Below are 23746 nucleotides of genomic sequence, written 5' to 3'. Positions count from 1 at the left end.
TCTCTTCAGTTTGTGGTTCCTGGCATTGTTATCATATGGCTGTCTATTCAAAATGGTTCCAAAAAGCCCACCCCAACACACTAATGCATAGGATATTTCTCCTTCTCCCCCCACCCCCATTAATAAAAGGATATATTTCTCTGGGCACATCTTGCTGCAAGAAACTTCTGTTCTAAAGTTCTAAAAGGCAAAGATGTCACTTTAATTACTCCGGTGCACCTAACCTAAGCCCGGTATTTCTTTTTTATTAATCTTTTTATTGGGGATACTTACAGATATTGTAACAATCCATAATTCTATTAGATCAAGGACAATTATACAGACAGTTGCTGCTAGCATCGGCTCCCTCCCCCCAATGTTTCCCTCAGTAACCCTTCTTATTATATTACATATTATTATTTTGGGCACATTTTACATCATCCAGTGTATCTGTTAATCTACAATTCTGTTATTCATTCCTCGGGTATTTTGAATAACCTCATAGGTGTGCTAAAGCTAATCAGTAAAAATAACAACAACAAAAATTTTTTTAATTGAAGTATTCAAATCATGGTGTTGGCAAAGACTAATGTCCAGGTGAACAAACAAGGAAATATTAGAAGAAATGCGTCCAGAATGCTCACTCTATTTTATTTTTGATGACCTCCAGTTTCCTTATATTCATGCATTCTTATTTTTAATGGATATTTTCAGCTGTTTCTTCTCAATTTGAGTTGTACCACATCAGTGAATGAACATCTGCAAAATTCTATTTCATCCACATCACTGAGATCAACTCTAATTAGAGAACACAGCCCTCCCTGAGTTAAAGTTCAAGTGTCTTTCCACCCAAGGGGCTGGTGTCCTGTCCTATGTCAAACAGCTGTCTGGTCCTGTTAATCAGGTTTTCAATGGCCCATTTTTTCATAAGTGTGTCTCCAGGTCCTCCTCCATATTCTGTCTTAATCTGCATGATCTACTGACATCTGTCTTGTTGGCCCTACTAGTATTTGAAATGCCAGCAACATACCTTCCAGCCTCACAGCAACGCACTAGCCACCACAGTACTGCCGAGTGACAGATGTGGGGTGGACGAAGCCCTATGACAATAGCCATTGCTGTAGCTGTTTGGGGAAAAATCAAGACTAGTCTTTCACAGTATGCAAGAAATCTCTCGTGCTACTTTGCCATTCACTGCAATTAAATGTACCCTACATAACTTTAAAAAATATAGACTCCCCGACCTCTCAAGGTTCTTTCAGGGTTAAAATTCTAAGAGCTTTTATATCAGGTGTGTTAAAGGGTTCTGCCCTTCAGGAATGTTTGACTTAGTTTCAGGTTCAAGTGATCATCAAATTGTTAACAGAGGCAAGTACTGCCACCAAGGAAATATTCCGTCCTAACATAGTGCCCATTTTCTTTAGGAGACACATGCTGCTCGTCACTATATATTCCCCAATAGGACATTACATACACGTCTGTAGCATGGTGACGTTTGTTGTGGGAGATGAAGATGTGGTGCTACCCTACTTTGAGCCGGTAAATATTTCAGCAATGGAATGAAGAGGTTTTTTTTTTCTTTTCTTTTTTCCCAATCATAAATGCGTAAATCATGGAAGTTTTATTGGTGTTCATTTCAAAAATTTTAGATTAAGCATATTGCTATTTTCTTAATTTAGACAGTTCTTTTTTTGTTTTGTTTTTAATTTTTTTTCTTGGAATAGGGTTTTCTTTTTTTTACATTTTATTAGGGGCTCATACAACTCTTATCACAATCCACACATATACATACATCAATTTTATAAAGCACATCCGTACATTCTTTGCCCTAATCACTCTCAAAGCATTTGCTCTCCACTAAAGCCCTCTGTATCAGGTCCTCTTTTTTTCCCCTCCCTCCCCGCTCCCTCCTCCCTCATGAGCCCTTGATAATCCACAGATTGTTATTTTGTCATATCTTGCCCTATCCGGAGTCTCCCTTCCCCCCTTTCTCTGCTGTCCATCTCCCAGGGAGGAGGTCACATGTGGATCCTTGTAATCAGTTCCCCCTTTCCAACCCACTCACCCTCCACTCTCCCAGCATCGCCCCTCACACCCCTGGTCCTGAAGGTATCGTCCACCCTGGATTCCCTGTGCCTCCAGCTCCCATATGCACCAGTGTACAACCTCTGCCCTATCCAGTCCTGCAACGTAGAATTCTGATCATGGTAGTTGGGGGGAGGAAGCATCCAGGATCTGGGGGAAAGCTGTGTTCTTCATTGGTACTACATCGCACCCTAAAACCCTCTATGAGGGGATCTCCAGTGGTTGACACTTGGGCCTTCATTCACTATGGTGTACACACACACACACACACACACACACACACACACACACATATATATATATATATTTTTTTTTGCATGATGCCTTATACCTGGTCCCTGTGGCACCTTGTGATTGCACCGGCTGGTGTGCTTCTTCCATGTGGGCTTTATTGCTTCTGAGCTAGATGGCCGCTTGTTCACCTTCAAGCCTTTAAGACCCCAGACACTATCTCCTTCGATAGCCGGGCACCATCAGCTTTCTTCGCCACATTTGCTTATGCACCCGTTTGTCTTCGGCGATCGTATTATGGAGGTGTGCAGCCAATGATATGGTTTTTTGTTCTTTGATGCCTGATAACTGATCCCTTCGGGAACACGTGATCACACAGGTTGGTGTGTTCTTCTATGTGGACTTTGTTGCTTCTGAGCTAGATGCCGCTTGTTTATTTAGACAGTTCTTATATTTAAAAATATCAAGTATAGTCTGTAAGAAATTCCCAAATGCCATTTCGTAAAAAAAAGTCTTAACTCTGTGAGGGACACAAATATGAGTTTCCTTTTCTCTAGCAACTGCCTTCACCTCTGCCCTGGTGAGTCCTCTTTCAGATCCACTGTCATATCTTTCCTTAACTCTCCTTGAGTTCGTTCCACTGGGGACACCCCAGTATAAGAGAGAACTGCCCAGGGGGTTTCTAGGCTGTAACCTTTACAGTAACCGATGGCAGCAGGTCTTTGCATTAGTCCTCTTCTGGGGGGAGCAGCTGAGCCCTCACCGTTGCTGACCAGGGCTCCCCTGCCAACCCCTCAGGGAGCTCCTGCCCTCTGGCATTGGGACTCAAAGGCTCCACATGCCTCTTTTTAGTGCAGTTGAACACGTGATCCCTTACACTCCTTTCCCTCTTTTTCCCCTAAGGATCATGAGTGGGTATTTCTGGGACCCAGAGGGAGAGAGTCTGACGGAAGAGATGCTGACAGGTCCTCATCTCCTCTTTCTTGTCTTGGCACCTTAGTGCTTTCCCTCAATTCTTGCCTTTGACAGGTTCTGTAAGAAGAGATGGGCTCAGTGGGTTGAGCTTCTTCTTAGAAGTCTTCCCTTCACATTAGGTGCCCTCTGGGTGGTGTGAGTATTTGGTGAACAAATTTACATAGGTTCTTCTCCGATGTAATTCTTGACCCACTTCAACCTCCATCTTCAAGGACAGTTTTAAGAGTGGGATGCTCTCACTCCGCCAGCAAGCATCTTGGTCAGGGAAGCAACAAGATGGCGCCCTTGCACTGGGTTCACGTGGCCAAGACATGGTCTACCTCTGCACCCTCGCTTCTCTGGGCAGAGGTCTCCATGGCAGCCTCCTCTCTCCTGCTGGTCCTCTAGCTTCACCCCCTCTTTCCCTCCTGCTCAAAAGGCACAGAGGGAAGATAAGCAAGTGAGGCAAATATTTAGGTGGCCCCATTTTCTTAATTACATTGATCCTGCTTGCTTTAAATTCTTGGTTTATCTTTGTCTAATAGTTCTATTTTAGAGTTAGCACCTTATCCAATTCATCACAATTGTTTAGGTGAGTGAATTTCTCAAATGTTTACCATGGTAAAGTATTTCCCTGGATTATCAACTCATCTATCTTGCGAAGATTCAAGATTCAAGATCAGGTCCCAGTGTTCTTTGGTTCTAATGTAGACCCCTGTTCTCTCAAAAAAAAAAAAAAAGAGTACACAAACAGAGAGAGACCCTGGTCTCATAGGATGTTACTGATCACTTGCAATGCTTCCACTTGACAAGAAAAAAAAATTTCCTGGTGGTCATTTTCTGGTAGGTTTCATAAAAGAGGCTTTCTCAGAGCGTGTTGTGGGACCTAGAGTGTAATAATGGAGAAATAAATGCATGAAGGTGCGCATCCAGCATCCACTTTCCTCAGCTATTTGCCCCAGCAGGGAATACATGCTGCCCAAGCATACCTGCTAGGTCCTTTCCCAAGATGTCTGCAGAGAGGCCCCTGCACGCCCCTCCTCCCTACCCACAGAGAAGCCAAAGGACACGCCCAGACAGTTTCACTTCTTTGTGCGCCTCCCACCAGGTTGCTCAGGGTTTTAACATATATTTAGTTAGTATGGTTTCAGTGACTTCCTGAGATCTTTATTTCCATCTTGATTTTACTACTTCTCCATGGTTGATGGAGGTGAGATCCAGAAGGCCTTGTCTTTGTGTTCTTTATGGCTCTCATTCTGCTCAGCCATCCCCAGACCCCACACCCTTGTTGGCAGACTTGCTGTTTATCCTCAGCAAAGTCAAATAGGTCAAAAGGGAGATCAAATGACAAGCTGCCTTTGAAGTCATCCACTTCCCAAAGCTTTCTGCATGATAGCTGGGCTGTTCACATCCCTGGCCTGTGGTCAGAGGCTTTTCCATATCCCGGTTTGGGGAAGGCGATCACCAGGCCATTCTTCCCAGTCTGCCTTTTGAGGGAAACTCGGCTGCACTCTGTTCAGCATTATAGCAACACACCAGCTTCCAGTGATGGTGGTGGCTGCACCTAAGGGAATTGAACCCAGGTATCCCACATGGAAAGTAAAAATTCTACCACGGAGCCCCACTGCCTTCTTGCTGGTTGCTGTTCAGTTGATTCTGAATCATAGAGGCTTCAGTGTACAAAGTACAACTGCCCCTTTGAGCGTTCAGGGGAGTTCTATGGGAAGCAGACTGCTAGGCCTCTCCTATAGAGGCACCTCTGAAGTGGACTTGAACCTCCAGCCTTCCAGTTGTAGTACAGGGCTTAGTCACTTGTGGAAACTGGAGACGCTCCAAACCACCACTACCCCCAAGGAATGAACAGTGTAGCAGACACTGTTTTAACAGCTGGTACTTTCTGTAAATCCAAATACACTCAAGTAAACCCAAGTGAGGATGTGTGCTATGATTTATCATCATAGGAGAGCTACCGATTTACGGAACAGTCTCTAATAATTATGAAAGCTATTGGGAATTTGATTGCTAATTTCAAAGATAAGGCGAAACTCAATGCAGCGCTGAAGGATTTGAAGGCAGCTCACTACCCTGTGGCCCTCCAGGATAAAGAACTAACTGCTCAACACTTCAGGGTAAGTATGTTGGGGATATGATAGTTGGGGAAGGATGCTTTTGACTTGAAATGGTATATCTTACATTAAACTACCCCCACCCATCCCCCCCACTCAAAAAATCCACCTTAATGCCATTGAGTCAATGCCAACTCATAGCATCCGAGTAGGGCAGGGTAGCAATGCCCCTGTGAGTTTCTGAGCCTGCAATAGTTTATAAGAGTAGAAAGCCCATCTTTCTCCCATGGAGCACCTGGTGGTTTCGAACTAGGCACTCTGCAGATCATAGCCCAAACCATAATCACTACACCAAAAGGGCTTCTGTATCTTACATTAGATAACCCGAATAGAAGACCCCGGGCAAGAATTTGGGTGGAGATAATTTATTTAGTCAGTGACTTCAAGGGTAGATGAAGAAGAAAGAAGAAGTAAGTAAGACCAAATTATGAAAGGTTGTGATCATGAGCAAATTACTGCTGTGGGCTAAGCCATCCTGGGGATTTGCAAAGACTAAGTGGGACATCCCTAAGAAAGGTCCACTTACAGATGGGGAGATTGGGGCACTTATGTGCCAGCTCCCTTCCCCAATGGGGACTACTCATTGAGATTCTAGGATTACAAGTTGTGCTATGGGAGACCATGCAAATGGTGACATGATCGAGGCAGCTATCCTTACATCCTTTATATTATTTTTAATATCGCTGAACTATGCTGCCCCATTTTGACATAGTGCCCTTTTGCATATGCTCATGGTACTGCCCTGGCCAGAGTGAGACAATTTCAGGGGATACCTGTTGGCTTTTCTCAGTAGTGGCTCTTAGTCTATAGACCAGAGAACAACATGAACGTTCTGTCAATGATAAATTATATTTATCACAGTTCTCCGTACAGAAACCTTAGGAAATGACCTCAGTGTAGTTTGTAGACTCAGAATCCAGCATGTAACATACCAGACAGACCAGGCCAGTAATAGAATAATAGACCAGACCTTTCTTTCTCACCTGCCATCCCTAAACCCCCACTCAATCAAGGTGCCGCCCCGATGACTCTCTTGATCTTCTAGTATAATTCTCAGTGGGGCTCCCATAACCGGTCTGGATGTGTCCCTGTCCTCAGTATGCAGTCACTCCGGAAAATGGTCACAGTGCCTTAAGGACTTTAAAAAATTATATATACTTATTGATGGCAAGATATTGTCTCCAGTAAACTCAGCTTCCTCTGTACTCAGTGAGGACGAGATGGCTTAGTTCAGCATCCTGTTTACATGCATCACCTCTAGTAAATATCATGGCTTATTAGCTTGTTATGTGCAAGCAAGGCTCTCTATGTGCTCTTCTGACCTTACTATGATCTTGTAATAGTTTTGTTCTCCTCACTGCTCATAAGCAAGTTCAATTGCCTGTCCAGTGCTATTGCAGGATCTTATTAATCCCAATGACACTATGTCTCAAAATTGGCTTAACAGGTTTATAGGACGCCATTCAGCTTCTTCCTGCTGTGAATGTGTGCCTTCCTTGTGCCCACCCTATTGTACATTCTTACTGCTTAAGCAAAGGGAATTTCCTTTCGTCCTTTCTGGAGAATGTAGTCCACATGTAATGTTATCAGTATAGGTAATTCATCCACCTCGCTATAGTTGCTATAGTTAACTTTTCAGTGTGACTGCCAAATACTCTATCTTTAAATTTTAATTTCCCATTTTTGGATTTTGTTTATGATTTCATCTCCTTTGTATGGGACTATAGACATATGTCACCTAACTTTTATGTGCAATTATGTAATGTAACCAAACTAGATTCATTCTTTGCGAAGTATATCTTTTGTTCTACATTTCTTTCCTTTTTTAGAATCATCCATATTGATGGATGTTGCGACAGTTCATTTTACTGCTATTGAGTACAATATTATTTTGTAATCAAACAATTATTTTATTTCCCATGATAGATTGGGTTGTTTGCCTCAATTTTTCATGCCTTCCTTTTACCAGCAGTATACTTTTATGCCCTTTCTTTAACTTCATAGTGGGTCGGATGTATTTCCTGATGACTTTGAGGCTGGTCATTGAGGAAATGTGGTCAGTAGAATGCCAGTGAGCGTGAAAGGTCCAGAGGCCTGGGTACACTTGCACAGCTTGGCGCTGCCATGAGAAGAATGCCCCATCCCTGGCCCTGCCACTGGCTGAAGAGGCGTGGAGAAATGCTTGGAGCACACCCCACCCACAGCTTCCAGCCAGACCCAGTGGATCCAGGCCAGGGGCCCTTGACAGAGAAAATGAACGTTGATTTTATGAGCCATTGAGATATAAAAGTTGCTAATCCTGTAACAGAAGAGCCATGTTCTCAAAATCATATTACTTCTGCTTTCCTTTGAAAGGCCTTTATTTTTATGAGATCATCTTTCCTAAATGTGAAGAGTTAAAATTAAAAGTTCAACCTTTGTTTTGAATGTAAAAATTGGTGCCGGTGGATCTGAAGTCAGCTGGTAGGAGGATTAAAAACCCTGGCCACATTACCAAGTCTTCCTTATTTCTCTCTCTCTGAACAGGAGTCGTAGAGTGTGACTCTGAACTTGCTAATAGAAGAACTTTATTTTTTGTTGTAATTACATTTTACATGCATTTGTCTTATTTTTATATCAGATGTTGAATTATTTAGGGCATTTTAAGAGCTCGGAGGACATAATGGGTTATGCATCAGGCTGCTAACCCTGCAGTTGACCATTCAAACCCACCAGTTGCTCTGTGCGATGATGCTCTCTGCCCTGGTGAAGATTTGTAGCCTTACAAACCCACAAGGGAAGTTCTGTTCTGTTCTACAAGCTAGCCATGAATCAGAATGGACTCCATTGTATTGTGTTCTGTCTTTTAAAAGGGAATAAAACCTGCCATCAAGTCAATTCTAATTCATGATCTCTCCAGTACAATTTGCTCTAGGGGTTTCCAAGGCTCTAAAATCTTTATAAGAACAAAAAGCTTCATCTTTCTCCACAGGAGTGGCTGGTGGGTTAGAACTCTTGACCCTGTGGTCATCAGCCTACCACATAACCCACTGCACCACATACATACAGAAGCAAAAAATAAAATAAATATATGCAAAGAGAATTCTAGAGACCACCATTAATCATAGGAGAAACTCTAAATCAATGTGTATATTAAAAGGCTTCTCCAGGGCAATTCTACTCCGCCCTGTAGGATTGCTATGAGTCAGGATTGACTCAATGGCAAGGAGGGAGATGATGCAAAAGACATGTCTAAATAAGTGTAAATTAAGGTTTTCATTGTGAAACAAAAAATAGTGACTCCAAGCAGCACATTTTCTTTTTCCCTTGGTAGCAGAGGGAATGACGATGTGTTTTCCCATGGGTGATACCTTGGAAGCAGTAAACTGTGGCTTTTATCTTGAGACCGAGGGCCATGTTTACATTTCATTCTGTACGTTTTCATCAGGTTCAATGTTGTGTTTAATTATGTGTTTTAAACATGGCTGTAGTGATTAAATGTTACTGAATTGGGAATTGATAAATGAGAAGTAAGTTTGGTGGTCTCTTAACTGGCCAAGTAACACTAATGGTCTTCAGTTAAATTGTGTGTATATTTTCATTTTAGATTTTTTAAAATGCTCTTCTGATAATAGGTAATAGCATTTAGCATTTAGGGAATAGCGTTTCTTGGCTTAAAAAATCAGGACTACATTTAAATTTTTCTAGGTCTTTCATATTTCTCTGTGGCGTTTAATGAAAAAAGTTCAATTAATGAAGGCTCCTTCCAACATGAAGTTTGCATTTCGTGCTTTGGTTCTGGAGTTGGATTTCCTCGATTCCCCCTTGGAAGAGGTCTCTCTGGGTATGAATTAATTTTAGATTTTTATTTGATCAAGGAATCCCTAGCCTTATAAAAGATGAATAAGCTGGGAAACGTATACATAAGGTTTCCATGGAGCTTGTCGAGCGAGACTGCCTCCAGTGAGGTGAAGCTCAAACGAAGCTCAGGGGACTCGAGTCAAAAGTGTTCTAAGAGGCTCCTGTGTACCCCCTGCCCCCTTTGCCCGCCACACATATTTCAGCAAGGAAACCCCAGATTTACTTCTATTTTTCCCTGTCCTTAAAAAATCTGAAAATCATTGCTCTCCCCATATGCGGTATGGTTTGAGGATTCTGGGACGATATTCTCATCCCAGTAACATTCCAGGTCTGTCCTTTCACTGGTGTTCCTTCTCATTTTTGAGAGAGCATCTGGCTACTTCCACAGAGAGATCAGTAGTGCGACCAGCTGGTCGTCTTGAGAGTGCTGCTCCACTCCCCACACTGACATTCAATGAAAGGACCACTGGAAGTGGGCGAGGCTGAATACCCTGCTAAATCTGTCAGGGTGAGGTTTGATACAGCAGGGTCTATTAGCTGATGGCAATCACAGCTGAATAAGAGATTAAAGTTTAACTTCCACCCCAAACGCCCCCCCTCTTTTTCCCCTTTCTTTCCAGCGGAATGGGTAGATATTAAATATTCTTCACCAGTTTCTGAGAAAACATATTCTGCCGAGGAAGTCGCAGCAGCAGTTAAAATTCAGTCCGCGTGGAGAGGAACTTATGTTAGATTGCTCTTGAAGGCCAGAACACCAGGTATGATTTTTCAAACCTTTATAAAATGAACTTCCCTGCAGAAGGACAAGCGTTGGCTGAAAGTATGCTAGTGAAAGCTATTTTAGACGCATCCTGCTTTATGGGTTGGCTGATAGTTTACAAGATGCATGTCAACCTGTAAATTCTTTCCTTCCATACAATGTCTGTAACTTAGAGAGCCCACCATAGATGCACGCTGTAAGCATGAAGGACTAATTGACTTAACAAGTGAATGCCAGCTACATTTCCCCAGTTTGTCATGGCTCTTTAGAAACAAGGAGCTGATCTTTTTGGTGCAAGTCCCTGGGGACTAGCAGAGTGTTTCTCCAGCCAGTCCTAGTGGAGTCATAGCTGCTGGGTTTCTATTCCAAAGGAATGACTGACGCGAGGAAAGACGCTTCCGTCAGCCTCCTTCATGGCACCCACACAAGGCAGAACACATTGTCATAGTCTCTCATTTCCAAAGGAAAACACTTAAGAATACGAAACAAAATATCTTACATAAAATATGAGTGTATAATTTATCCATTGAAAATAAAATACTGCAGGGGCAAAACTTATGTTCAGTCATTTTCATCCTGTGCTTTCCATTGAAATTTTGTTTAAAAAAACCCCTCTTCTCAGAGGCTCGAACTTATTGAAACATTTTGTTCAAACACGTGTCTCTTTGAGACACTGAACGACAGTAATAAACACGTCCATCTAAACAGTGAAACTGCAGACACGTGACAGCATAAAAACAGATACAAAACTAAATTGTATTGTCACATTGTGGTGCTTAATAGAAAATGTGATTGTTTCCAGATTTTTAGCTTTTTGTAGAATTAGAGAAATAATATATTCATCAAATTAAGTGTATGGAAATTTATTTTGCTTTTTAAAATACTGTAGTCAAAGGTCATACAGTGATTTTTCAGAAACTGAAAACCTTGAATAAGTTAATAATACACTAGTAGTATTTGCATTTTTAAGTCAATACATATGTACTGATTAGCTGTCTACACAGCACTTCAAAATTATGACCTTATACCAGTCAATGAAATAGAAATGCTCTCTTTTCTAATAAATTTAGTGCTTTAGTGGCGATAGGCACACCAAACCAAAAACCAAACTCATTGCCTCTGAGGCAATGCCAACTCATAGAAACCCTATATGACAAAGCAGAACTGGCCCTGTGAATTTGCAAGAGTGTACCTCTTTATGGGAGCAGGATGCCCCATGGTTCTCCCTTGGAGGAGCTGGTGGTTTCAAACTGCTGCCCTGTGCATCTCAGCCCAACACATAGACACGATGTCACCAAGTCTCCTGGTAGGCAGACAGTGGAAAAGTAAATATATTAAGAATAACAATAGGGAAATAGATCTGTGTACATATATTTATAGGTTTATTATTAAGGTAGCAGATGGACATTGGGCCTCTACTCAAGTACTCCCTCAATGCAAGAACACTTTGTTCTAATACCCTGGCATTTCACGATGCTCGCCTTCCTGATATGATTGCTGAAGACAAAATGAGAGCATAAGCAAATGTGGTGAAGAAAGCTGATGGTGTCCGGCTATCAAAAGATACAGCGTCTGGGGTCTTAAAGGCTTGACGATAAACAAGCAACCACCTAGCTGAGAAGCAACAAAGTCTACATGGAACAAGTACACCAGACTGTGTGGTCACGAGGTGTCCATGTGATCAGGCATCAAAGACCCAGAACAAAAAAAAAAATCATATCATTGTGAATGAGAGCGGGGGAGTGCGGAGTGGAAACTCAAAGCATCTGTAGGCAACTGGGCATCCTCTTACACAAGGGTTGTGGGGAGGAGATGAGCCAGTCAGGGTGTAGCACAGCACCGATGAAACATACAAGTTTCCTCTAGTTCGTTAATGCTTCCTCCCTCCCACTATCATGATCCCAATTCTACTTTACAAACCCAGCTAGACCAGAGCATGTACACAGGTACAGATAAGCGCTGGAAACACAGGGAATCCAGGACAGATAAATCGCTTAGGACTGGTATTGAGAGTAGCAATACCAGGAGGGTAAGGGGAATGTGGAGGAGGAAGGGGGAACTGATCACAATGATATACATATACCCCCCCTCCCAGGGGGATAGACATCAGAAAAGTGGGTGAAGGGAGACATCAGTCAGTGTAAAACATGAAAAAATGATCATTTATAAATTATCAAGAGTTCGTGAGGGAGGGAGAATGGGGAGGGAGGAAAAAATGAGGAGCTGATACCAAGGGCTCAAGTGGAAAGAAAAAGTTTTGAAAATGATGATGGCAGCAAATGTTCAACTGTGCTTGGCAATGGATGGATGTATGGATTGTGATAAGAGTTGTATGAGCCCCCAATAAAATGGTTAAAAAGGAAATCTATTTCAGACAGAGGTAACTGCTATGAAGAAGGTTAAGGAAAAAAATTGAAAGAATGCCAGTTTCTGACATTGAGTTTGAGGTTGTACTTTTTTTGGATTTGGATCTTTCTTGCCAAATTATAAAATTTCCATTATGTTTTAACTATATAATTATCTTTATAACCTATATTATCTATATAATCAGGCTTAGAGAAACATTGCTGTTTTTCACCCATTTATGAATAATGATTAAACGTCAGTGGAATTCTGCCTACCACTGCTTTAAGAGAAGACACCAAAACTGGGTCTCTCGTGTGTGTGTGTGTGTGTGTGTGTGTCTGAAATAAGACCTTTCTTTTTTTTTTTTTTTTAAATCATAGGGCCTGCCCTATGGTCCTCTCTGTGCATTGGCTGCTCTGAGCAGGAATATCGTCCTCAGGGCGTGGTGGGCCAGGATGTGTTCCACTCTCCCTTCCTCCCCCTTCATTTGCTCCTCTGTGCTCTAATCAGAAGTGCCCCTCTTCCTGAGCTGTAGCTTCAGTGCTGTTCTCTGAAGTGAATGCTTCTGTGGGGAGGGCTGGCTGCCCTTGTAGTTGGGATTGGGGCCGGCCCCTCAGAGCTCTCTGTTAGTTCCCTGCTTCATGCATGTATGTTGAATTCACATCTTGGAGCACCGGTTTGAAGTTTCCCTGCTACCCATGTCTTTCCCCCCCTCCTTTTTTAGTTGGCTACCATATGTATCCCTGGATTTATTGCTTCTCGGGCTTTTGGCTGAAATTAAGTGTAGTATCTGTTCTTATCAGTTTAATAAGACCTTTCTTGAATAAGTTTTGGTATTTAGAAGCTCTTTGATGATTGTCTTCATTTAGATCAAAGCATAATTTATGATTTTTTAAAACTAAAGATGAAAGAAAATGATAGTTCTAGATTTTAAACATGGTTTTGTGGATAACAAAAGTAATGACTTTGTACATTACACTATTTCTGAGTTTCAAGTTTGATCTGTAAAGTAATGGTTTTAATCAAGATGGTCGTTCAAGTACCCATATCTTCTCTGTTTCTTTCACGAGGGCAAGTATACAATAGAATCATGTTGTGATAATTAATTTTTCTTAGATTGGAGCTAGGATTAAGTGTGAGCCAAATCCATTCCTGAACCTACATGAACCCTAGGCTAGGTGAATCTATAGAGACAGAGACAGTAACTAGAATCGGGGCTCCTGGAAGGTATGCTTGGGGAAGTGGAGTGGTGGTACAGGACCGCTGATGTTAAGGAGTTCCAGGAGGAGGAAAGTGTTTGAAACTGATTTTGGTAGCAATTGTTCAACATTGTTTGATATGATTGAACTATGGAATGGTATAATGTCTGGATTATCTCCTAATAAAATGACTTGGGGGGGAAAGATAATCTCCCAGGCAACTTATCACTTTCTTAATGTTATTATTTACTATTTTTTTAGACACAAAAGAAAATATCCTTGTTTCTGATACTCTTCAAAAATTTTGGGCTCTGGTGGAAATGAATATGGAGCAATATGCAGTTTCTCTCTTAAGGTAATGGGTAAACCATGATATTTCTTATTGCACCATAGCAATAATCTGCAGGTTCCTGTCCAAATATCACATTGTTTATTAAAGTTTCTTTATTGTTGTAGCTAGGAACGGTATCTTATCCCAAGATTTTGTCTAGTATTTGCTACTTTCTCATATTTTAATCTCACTTAGTTAAAATTCTCAACAGGAAAGCTTTGCAAAGCAGAAAGGGATTTCTTGCAATTTCGTGGTGCTCAAGAGACAAAGGTCAGAGTTTAGACCTGCTAGAGGAGGATGCCTCACTAAGTGGTCCGAGTTGTCAGTTCAGAGCCTACCAAAGACCAAATGTAAATTGTGCCGGGAAAAACCTCCGTCTAACAACATACTGCATTCACAAGCACAACACCAAGAGAAAGTGTGTGTGTGTGCACTTGAAAGAAGTAGACTTTCTGGAGATCCAAATATTAGAGCTAGCACATAAGATAACTAAGGGAATGTTATGGAAATACTTTCAAAATACTACATATATAACATAGAAGTTTGAGAATTTGAATTGAGTGTAGAAAAGCCAAGTGGAAATTCTATCATTGAAATTTCTGATCACGGAAATGAAGCCACCATGAAGGGGTTTTATAGAAGATTAGCATGAGTAGATGAGATTAGTGAACGAGAAGATGGGTAAGTGGAAAATTATCCACATTGAAGCATAGGAAGGTGTTGAAATCAGGAAATGGAAATGACTCATAACATGTTCAAAACATGAAGTGTATAGGAATATGTGTCAAAAACATTGCTAAAAATCATCATCAAATTACTTATTAAACACAAATGTCAAAACGTGAAGCTGTATCCTTTATCTAGGCCTGAACCTTTCTGAAGGTGGACTTTTCATCTCTCCAAAGCTTTCCTGAAGAATCCAGCCTCCTTTAGGTTACACCACGTCAAAATGCCAGTCTTGACAGTCATTGAGGGACTTAAGGTCTGTTCCTTTCAAAGACTCTTTGATTTTGGTAACAAAAAGAACTCTGAAAAGACAAAATTAGTGTTGTAGGATGGAAGAGGTAAGGTTTCCCAATGAAACTCCCATAGGACAGCCTTTCTATCCTCTAGGGTAGAGCAGGTACACAGTTGTAATGAAAGAATTAATAAAATCATCCAGCTCATTTCTTGGCCTTTTTTTAAAACGTATTAGGGGCTCATACAATTCTTATCACAGTCCATACATATACATACATCAATTGTATAAAGCACATCTGTACATTCTTTGCCCTAATCATTTTCTTTTCTTTCTTTTTTTTCTCTTTTCTTTTTTTACATTTCATTAGGGACTCATACAACTCTTATCACAATCCATACATATACATACATCAATTGTATAAAGCACATCTATACATTCCCTGCCCCAATCATTCTCAAAGCATTTGCTCTCCACTTAAGCCCTTTGCATCAGGTCCTCTTTTTTTCCTCCTCCCTCCCTGCTCCCCCCTCCCTCATGTGCCCTTTGTAATTTATACATCGTTATTTTGTCATATCTTGCTCTATCCGGAGTCTCCCTTCCTCCCTTGGCCTTTTTTTTAATCAGTGCAGTTTTCAATTTTCCTAAACATTCTTCCTCTTAAGTTCCTGTCTTCGTCATATGTATCTTTGAAAAGTCTTTTCAGAGTGCCCCTTGAGCATTCCCCCCAAATGGGACCCATTATTTTTTAGTTGACCTCTCCTTCTTGAATTCAATTGTCCCAGCAGATCCCCTCAGATCCCATAAGATCCCCTCAGATCCCCTCAAAACTTACAGCCTTCGCTAGATCTTTCTTAGGAAAGCAACACCCTAACAAGACTAAGATAAATATCATACTGTGGAAATTTGTCTGCATGCATACACTGTTCATAGGGACATGTTTAAACATATATTGATTGCGATAGGATGTGCATATGTGAACTGGAGCCATAGTAGTAATACCTTCTGACTTAAATTTGTGTGTAGCTGTAAAGAGATAATAGGTTAGAATATCTCCAAACAGATAGTGTAGTGGGTTATGCATTGAGCGGCTAACCATAAGGTCAACAGTTCAAAATCACCAGCTATTCCACGAAAGTAAGATGAGGCTTTCTACTCCTGTAAGGATGTACAGTCTCTTGAACACACAGGGGAAGTTCTACTCTATTCTCTAGAGTTGCTGTGAGTTAAACTCCACGTTATGGCAATGAATTTGATTTTGTTTTTTAGTAATAAATAACATCAAACCATATTTTTAAAGAAACTCTCCAAACTCTATGCTGGAAATGCATCCCCAAAATAACAAATAAACTAATGAGAGCCGATTTTTGAAAAACCAAAGAAATAAAAAAAAAATAAACCCTTAAAGGCAACCAGAGAGATCAGAAATATTATAATACAAACAAGAATCCAGATAATAGCTATCTTTAAAGATTTAAAATATATGTTAGAGTAAAATGTGTGGCGTAGTAATACAAAGGCTGGCGGTCAGTTACAGATTATATTTTAGCTTTTTAGTTTGAATTAAGTGGAGGTTAACGGTATAAGTCTCCAGCTTTAAATGTAACAGTGAATAAGCCTTATGTTTAAACTCATCTGATGCAGTGCCGTCAGGGTACCATTCCATACGCCACATTCTCCCTGGGTTTCCACTTGATGGTCCTCCTTTTCTCTAACTTTCGGTACTTTGTCCATGGATCAAAGCTGTCCTTTTGAACTGAAATGATGGATTAGTCTAACATGAGGGAGCATTTGGCTCTGGACCTCCAGGTGAATAAGGGCCATAACCTCTATCAGACTAGTAAACCTATGCCCCCTTATAATTGGGTAAAAGTTTTTCAAGAACTCTAAGAAGTGCCCTGGTGGCACAGTGGATATGCATTGGGCTGGGATCCAAAAAGCCACCAGTTCAAAACCCCAGCCATTTTGCTGGATAAAGATGGGGCTATTTACTCCCTTAAACAGTTACTGTCTTAGACCCTGCAACTGATGGGCAGCGCTATCCTGTCTGTCCTATAGGGTCACGAAGAGTTTGTTTTGTTTTGTTTTATTTGGGCAGACTAGAATGTTGGCAGATGTGCTGCATGGTACTTTTGATGAAATTCTTATAGATATATAATGCATTATTCTTAAACATAGACTATACAAACATTACAAGTGAATTTAATAGGGAACATTATGATAAATGAAGAAAATATTACAGTTGTGAACGATTTCATCTGCTTGAATCCATAATCAATGCTCCTGAAAGCAGCAATCAAGAGATCAAATGACACATTGCATTGGGTAAATTTGCTGCATGAGATCTCGTTAAAGTGTGCAAAATCAAGGATATTACTTTGAGAGGAGTAAGGTACACCAGAGTCAAGCTACAGGATTTTCAATCACCTCATATGCATGTGAAAGTTGGGCACTGAATAAGGAAGACTAAAGAAGAATCAATGCATAGGAATTATGGTGCTAGTAAAGGATATTGAAAATATCATGGACTACCGAAAGAACAGACATCTGCCTTGGAAGAAGTATGGTCAGATGCTATTTAGAGACAATGATGGGGAATCTTCCATCTCAGATACTTTGTGCATGCTGTCAGGAGCGACCGGTCCCTGGAGGAGGACATCATGCTTGGAAAACTAGAGGAGCATAAAAAAGAAGAATTCCCTCAAGGGGTTGGATTGCCACAGTGGCTGCAACAATGGACTCAGGCGTAGGAACAGTTGTGAAGTTGGCACAGAACCAGGCTCTTTCATTCCTTTGTGCACAGGGTCACAATGAGTTGGAACTGACTTTATGGCACTTAACAACAAAAGACACGTGGATTTAAGAAGGAATGAGCTCAACCCAGAAATTCTTCCTTCAGTACCTGTGGTAGTCAGATATGTTCATGGCAACTTGAAGATATATAAAAGTGTAGGTGTGGGGTTTAGCCTGCCAATCAGGTCACCGGGAGGTAAGACTGAGATCAATAGCTCTCTGGAGGCCAGTCTCTCTCTGCTTTCCCTTTCTGAATTACTTTGCTGATTCGGAGCCCTGATAGGCTTCACACCAACTTCAGATCCACAGGACTTTGCAGGCATCAGTCTGTGATCTTCCTGCATTCTTCACCATTAAATGTGACTATGTCTGTCTGAGGAGGGACTCATTGGACTTACGGACTTGAATTGGACTGGGCTGAGATGTTTCCTGGATATATAATTAATTCTTGATATAAAGCCCTTTCTCACATATATGTGAATGCCACTGAATTTGTTTCAGTCGTCAACCCAGCCTTATACAGTGCCATTGGTTCTCATTCATATGCTAACTCCTGAAATGATGGATTGTTGACTAATTTGGGGGTGGGGTGGGTAAGGGCACAGTGACTCTATGTATTCTTTCTATCTCTTTTTATGCTTCTTGCACCATGAAATATTTTTCCCGTAGAATCTTTCCATATTGCACGTAGAGGCTTGGATTTTTTTCTGGGGTTCTTTCAGGTTAAGATGTGAGGAGCATGCTCGTCCCTGTTTGGTTCTCTCACTCCAGGGTTGTGCTAGCCTGGGTCGAGTAGAGAAACAAATTCATAGACACTCATGTGTATAAGAGAGGACTTTATATCAAAGAGTAATTGTACATTATGAAAACCTCCCAGCCCAGATCGAGTCATAATCTAATATTAGCCCATATGTCCAATAATGGCTATAAATTCTGCTTCAGACCCACGCAGCCATGTAATAATGCCGAATGCTGGAAGATCATAGGTCAGTGGGTAGAAAGTCTTGTGGATCGGGGGGTGGTGGAAATGTCTCAATGCTGGCATGGGTCTCCACGTGGCTCCTCTGGCTTCAGGGCTCTGACTTCATAAGTTTAGATCCATGTGGCTTGTCAACAGGAATGTCTTGCAGCGAGAATGTAGGTCTGGCCTTCAGTGAGCTACTTATCTCCTTAGAGCCTCCAAATGAGGTCATCAAGCTGTGACCTGATTGCCAGGCTAAACCCCACCCCTTCACTCTTAGTAGTCTCAAGTTGACACCAGATTATACAACTACCATAAGGCTTTGTGTGCTTCAATATAATAGTTTACATGGTCCTCTTTGAAATGTTCTGTTCAGCTCTTTGACTTCATCATCTCTTCTGTTTGCTTTAGCTACTCTCTGATTAAGAGCAAGTGATCTTTCTTGTCTTTTTAATGATCTTTTGCTTTCTTCATGAATAATATTCTTGATATCCTCCCATAGCTCATCAGACGAGCTATCCTGTCATTAGTGTTCAATTCATCAAATCTGTTCTTGAGATAGTCTGTAAATTCAGATTGGATAGACTCAAGGTCTTACTTTGGTTTTGTGGACCTGTTCATTTTCTTCAGCTTTATCCTGAACTTGCCTATGAGCAATTGATGGCCTCTTCCACAGTCAGCGCATGCCTGGTTTTACCTTCTGGTTTCAAGCTTCTCCATCACTTCTTCCCACAGATGTGGTCAATTTGATTTCTGTGTATTCCATCTGGGGAAGTCTATATATATATAGTCACCTTTTGTGTGGTTGACACAAAGGTATTTGCTATGAACAAGTGACTGGTTTTGCAAAGATTTATCTTGCAAACCCCAGTTTTGCTTCTAACACCAAGTCTATATTTTCCAACTACAGAATCTTCCTCTTAGTGTCCAACTTTTGCCTTCCAATTACCAATGATTATCAATTCATCCTGATTACATGTTTGATCAAGTTTAGCCTGAATTTGTTGGTGGAATTCTTCAAGTTCTTCATCACTAGCTTTTGTGGCATAAATTTGAATAATAGTTGTGTTGATTGGATTTCCTTAAAAGTGGATAGATATAATTCTATCACAGACAGTATTGTGATTCATGTTTGAATTTTCAACGTCCTTTGTGACAATGAATTCCATACCATTCCTCTTGATTTTCTTATTCCAAGCATAGTAATTCATGATATTCTGATTCAAAGTGGCCCAAACCAGTTAGTTTTAGCTCACTATTTCCTAGAACCTTGATATTTATGTGTTTCATATCGTTTTTGGCCACTTCCAAATTTCCTAGATTCTTCCTTTGCACATTCCAAGTTATAACATTAACAGATGTTGCAGCTGTTTCTATGGAAAGCTCCTACATTTCTCTTTATTTCAGAATGGTAGCTAGTTCTATTACAGCATTTCCCTAAAAATCCTGGTGAAATCTCATGTTGGCTCAAGCTTAGATTAAACTAGTCCTCATGTGCTTTGTAGTGGCACTTTGTATTGATAGATCGTAAAGTAAGACTCTTAGAGAAGAGGGATTGTTGTTAATCAGTGTAAACCAGTGCTGTCCTAAGGATACCAGGATATAGGGTCACCTTAACCTTGCTCTATGGCCATTTGGAAAGGCTTTTTAAAATCTCACATAATATAAACCTATCAATGACCTTCTCAACAGTCAAATGAATCATGAAATTAATTACTCCATGAGGATCTTCACAACTTTGCTTTCTCATGATAGTGCAATTAAACCACGTGGCGTCAGGAAACCAAAAGCACCTCTTATTCTGTGTGGACCTCCAATAGAGTCTATTTCTTATGGTTCTTATGGTTTCTTCCTAACTACTACCTGAAACATTGTACAAAAGGTTCTAGATTCCTGGTAGTGCAAAGTCTAGATCCAGTTAACAACGCAGTTGAACCAATAAAATCCAAAAGATGATTCATATCACTCCTCTCTTGGAGATGTCACAACCTGACAGGGGGCATCCTTGAAGAAGCCTTCACCCATAATAATTCACACATGCATGGAACCATGTAGAAGGAACCCTCTAGCATTATCCCCATGTCCATGACTCTGTGTGTTTGTGTTGGTGTATGTGTGTTTTATTTTATTTTTAAAAATCTTTTACAAACCTATTTCTCATATCAAAATCCATTCTTGTCTCTTTTCCACTAGGAATTGCTTTTACATCCGGTCAATTGTGCTTCAACTGGTTTCACATATCTTAGCTCCAAACATCTCCAGGAGATTCGTGAATATAAAGAAAGAGAGAATCCTTCTGGTACTTAGCCTACCTCTACTCAGTGGGGCCCCAAACAGTTTCACTTATCTCAGGTCAAACCTTACCTCCTGGACTTGCGTTGGTGTGAAGGAGAACAGTGAATCCTGCATTTCCTGGGCTGCCCTTCTGCATTGCCTGACTGAGAGTTACACTTGTTGTTTCAAATTGCCCCCCCCTCCCCCCGCACTTCCATTTTCTGGGGTCAACAAGCATTACCATTTCCCATAATCAAGAGGATATGGGAATCCTTGAATCCTGTAGGTTCCTGTGTGTCCTAATTGCATTAAACAATAGAGTTTTATGTATCTTCCTGTGTTTCACAACAATGTTTGCTCACTGAGCATATTGTCAACCTGGCTGATAAGCACAGGTGGGTTAATTGAAGGGCAGAGGCATACATGGCTTGTGAGCCTCACCTTTCGAGTTCTCCGTTCTCTTGCTTTGTGAAGGTCAGTTCAGGGTGAAGTTGCCGTAAGTAGGTAACTTCTTTTGCTTCCAAGGTTTACTTCCTGCAAAACATCCCTGAGCAGAAGCCACATGGACCTACACTGGAGCAGGTGTGTGGAGACCCCCACCAATCCTGGGATGATTATTACCCTTTAACTGACTCAGCTTTCCCCCTTCAGTTGGCCTCATTTCGTCTCTTTTGAGAGATGGAGGAAGACTTGGTGGAACAAAATTATCCCAATTTTATTCCTAGTAGTTGGTTTTCCTATCTTTACAATTTGAACTCCGGTTCTGAGTTCTCACCTATCGGCTTCAATCACTTCATCAATCACGAGTCAGGTTCTCTTTTGACCAAAAGCTTGAGCTAAATGTGGGCTCCTCTGAGGGCCATGTATTACCATGGACCTGAATGGCCCTTCCTATGTAACACCCACCCGGGCCCACAACTTCCCTGTGGTCAAGACCTTAAACCAGTAACCAAAACACAATTATTTCATGTCATGTTGACCTCATTTTTCCTTTTGCAAATAGTATGTATGTTAAGAGTTGCTTCTTCCACTGATACTAACATGTTCATATTTGCAGACTAATGTTTAAAAGCAAGTGCAGGTCTATTGAATCCTACCCGTGCTATCAAGACGAAGAAACTAAGATTGCGTTTGCCGACTATTCTGTGAATTACCCAGACCAGCCACCAAACTCTTGGTTTATAGTTTTCAGGTGAGGTTATTATGTACTGGCCAAGGGAGTCATTTTTAGATGGCATTTAATATTAATATTATAATATGTATTGTATTATAATATAATTATACTATAACATTATATTATATTAGTTTAATGATAGAATAAATATTAACATTTCACCTCCTTGTCTAGAATTTATGCAAACCTATATGCATGAATTAGATGGTATTATTGAAAATTTATCTCTCTTTAAATAAGATATTGAGAATATGAATTAATTGTTAGAAATTTGTATGACTATGATATTAGAGTAACAGATTATATGTGTCCAGCACAGAAAGGAAACATAAAGCTAGTTTTAGCTCTTTAGCACTGTGGCTAAAATTTGCAAATTAAAATCTAGACTCTGAGCTAAATTTATGACTATCGCTACCAAGATTTACTAAATTTGAAGATATTATCCAACAGTACATTTACTTGAAGTTATCTGTACCTTTACTTACTGTAGGCCTGTTTCACATTTATAGTTTGATGAAAAATCTGAATGAAACAATTTTTATATGTTCAGTTATCTATATTTGTAATTATGCCCTTAACTGTTTTTAAAATCGCATATATATACTAAATGGGATTTCTCAGCATAATTGGATTTACATAGAAAACTATTAATAATTTTTAAAGGAAAATGTCTACTTTGTAAGTTAGGATGTAATATAATATTTTATAACTTAGCATTGTAGTTAATGTCAAACTTTAAGATACATATTAAAGTTTATGCTTCTTTTAATTATAGAGAAGTATTTTTGGTTCCTCAAGATATGATCGTGGTCCCCAAAATATACACAACCCTTCCAGTCTGCATGCTTCACGTTGTTAATAATGACACATTGGAACAGGTGCCAAAGGTTTTCCAAAAAGTGGTGCCTTACCTCTATACCAAGAACAAGGTGAGTGTAAAGTTTATTCTCCTCAGGTGATAGAATATGTGCTTTTCACTGTCGGGAGACAAAAATATGACATCGGCTTGTCATAGGTTGTTAAATAACATGCACACACACACACACATTGCTTTTGCATTGATTCTAAGTCCTCAGAAGAGTAGAACTGTCCCTCCGGATTTCCAAAGTTGTGATATTTAAAGTAGCTTGTCTGCCTCATCTTTATTCTGAGGAGCAGCTGGTGGATTTGAGCCACCAACCTCCAATTCTGACAAGGTGCTATTATTCTTCAGTATAGTCCTGCTGCACTGATTACTTGCACAGCATCCATACTGAGTAAGACTGGTGAAGGATACAACCCTGAGTTTACCCAACTTTTCTTCTGTTTTTGAACAAGGCTCCATCCACCTGAGTGCAGTTAGGTGCTCTAGAATTCACATCCTTCACAATGTTACCCATAATATGTTACGCTCCACAGTTAAATATCCATACTGTGTACAAAAGAGAAGCTCAGATGCCGTTGTGTAGTCCACACACAAAAGGTAAACATCTTTTGAGTATTATCTACTTTAACCAAGATCCAGCTCACATCAACAATAACGCTTCACGTCATCTGAATTCAGCTTGGATTTTTGGCAATTCTGTGTTGTTGCACTGCTGTAACTATTTTTGAATAATCTTCAGGAAGAATTTTACTAGTATGTGACATTAATGATATTATTCAATAATTTCCACATTCTGTTGAATAACCTGTTTATGGAATCGGTTATTGGCCAAGTAACTATCATTCGTATTTCTTGTTATATATGACTGAT

At 40.4% G+C, this 23746-nt stretch overlaps 1 protein-coding gene and 1 pseudogene across 1 annotated transcript in view; both read left to right on the top strand.

Moving 5' to 3' along the window:
• ADGB (androglobin) overlaps positions 1–23746 on the top strand; it is a 226980-nt gene that overhangs the window by 131883 nt on the left and 71351 nt on the right. Inside the window, 7 exon segments of the mRNA XM_075553888.1 lie at positions 1404–1518; positions 5211–5378; positions 9063–9198; positions 9836–9973; positions 13782–13875; positions 21895–22029; positions 22787–22940. Of these exon segments, the coding sequence (XP_075410003.1) occupies positions 1404–1518; positions 5211–5378; positions 9063–9198; positions 9836–9973; positions 13782–13875; positions 21895–22029; positions 22787–22940 (940 nt within the window).
• On the top strand, positions 13073–13201 carry LOC142453892 (U2 spliceosomal RNA; annotated as a pseudogene).

The sequence above is a fragment of the Tenrec ecaudatus genome, chromosome 7 (assembly GCF_050624435.1).
Source record: "Tenrec ecaudatus isolate mTenEca1 chromosome 7, mTenEca1.hap1, whole genome shotgun sequence".
Lineage (NCBI taxonomy): Eukaryota > Metazoa > Chordata > Mammalia > Afrosoricida > Tenrecidae > Tenrec > Tenrec ecaudatus.
The sequence above is the reverse complement of the archived record's forward strand: the minus strand, read 5'-3'. Positions and strand labels throughout refer to the sequence as shown.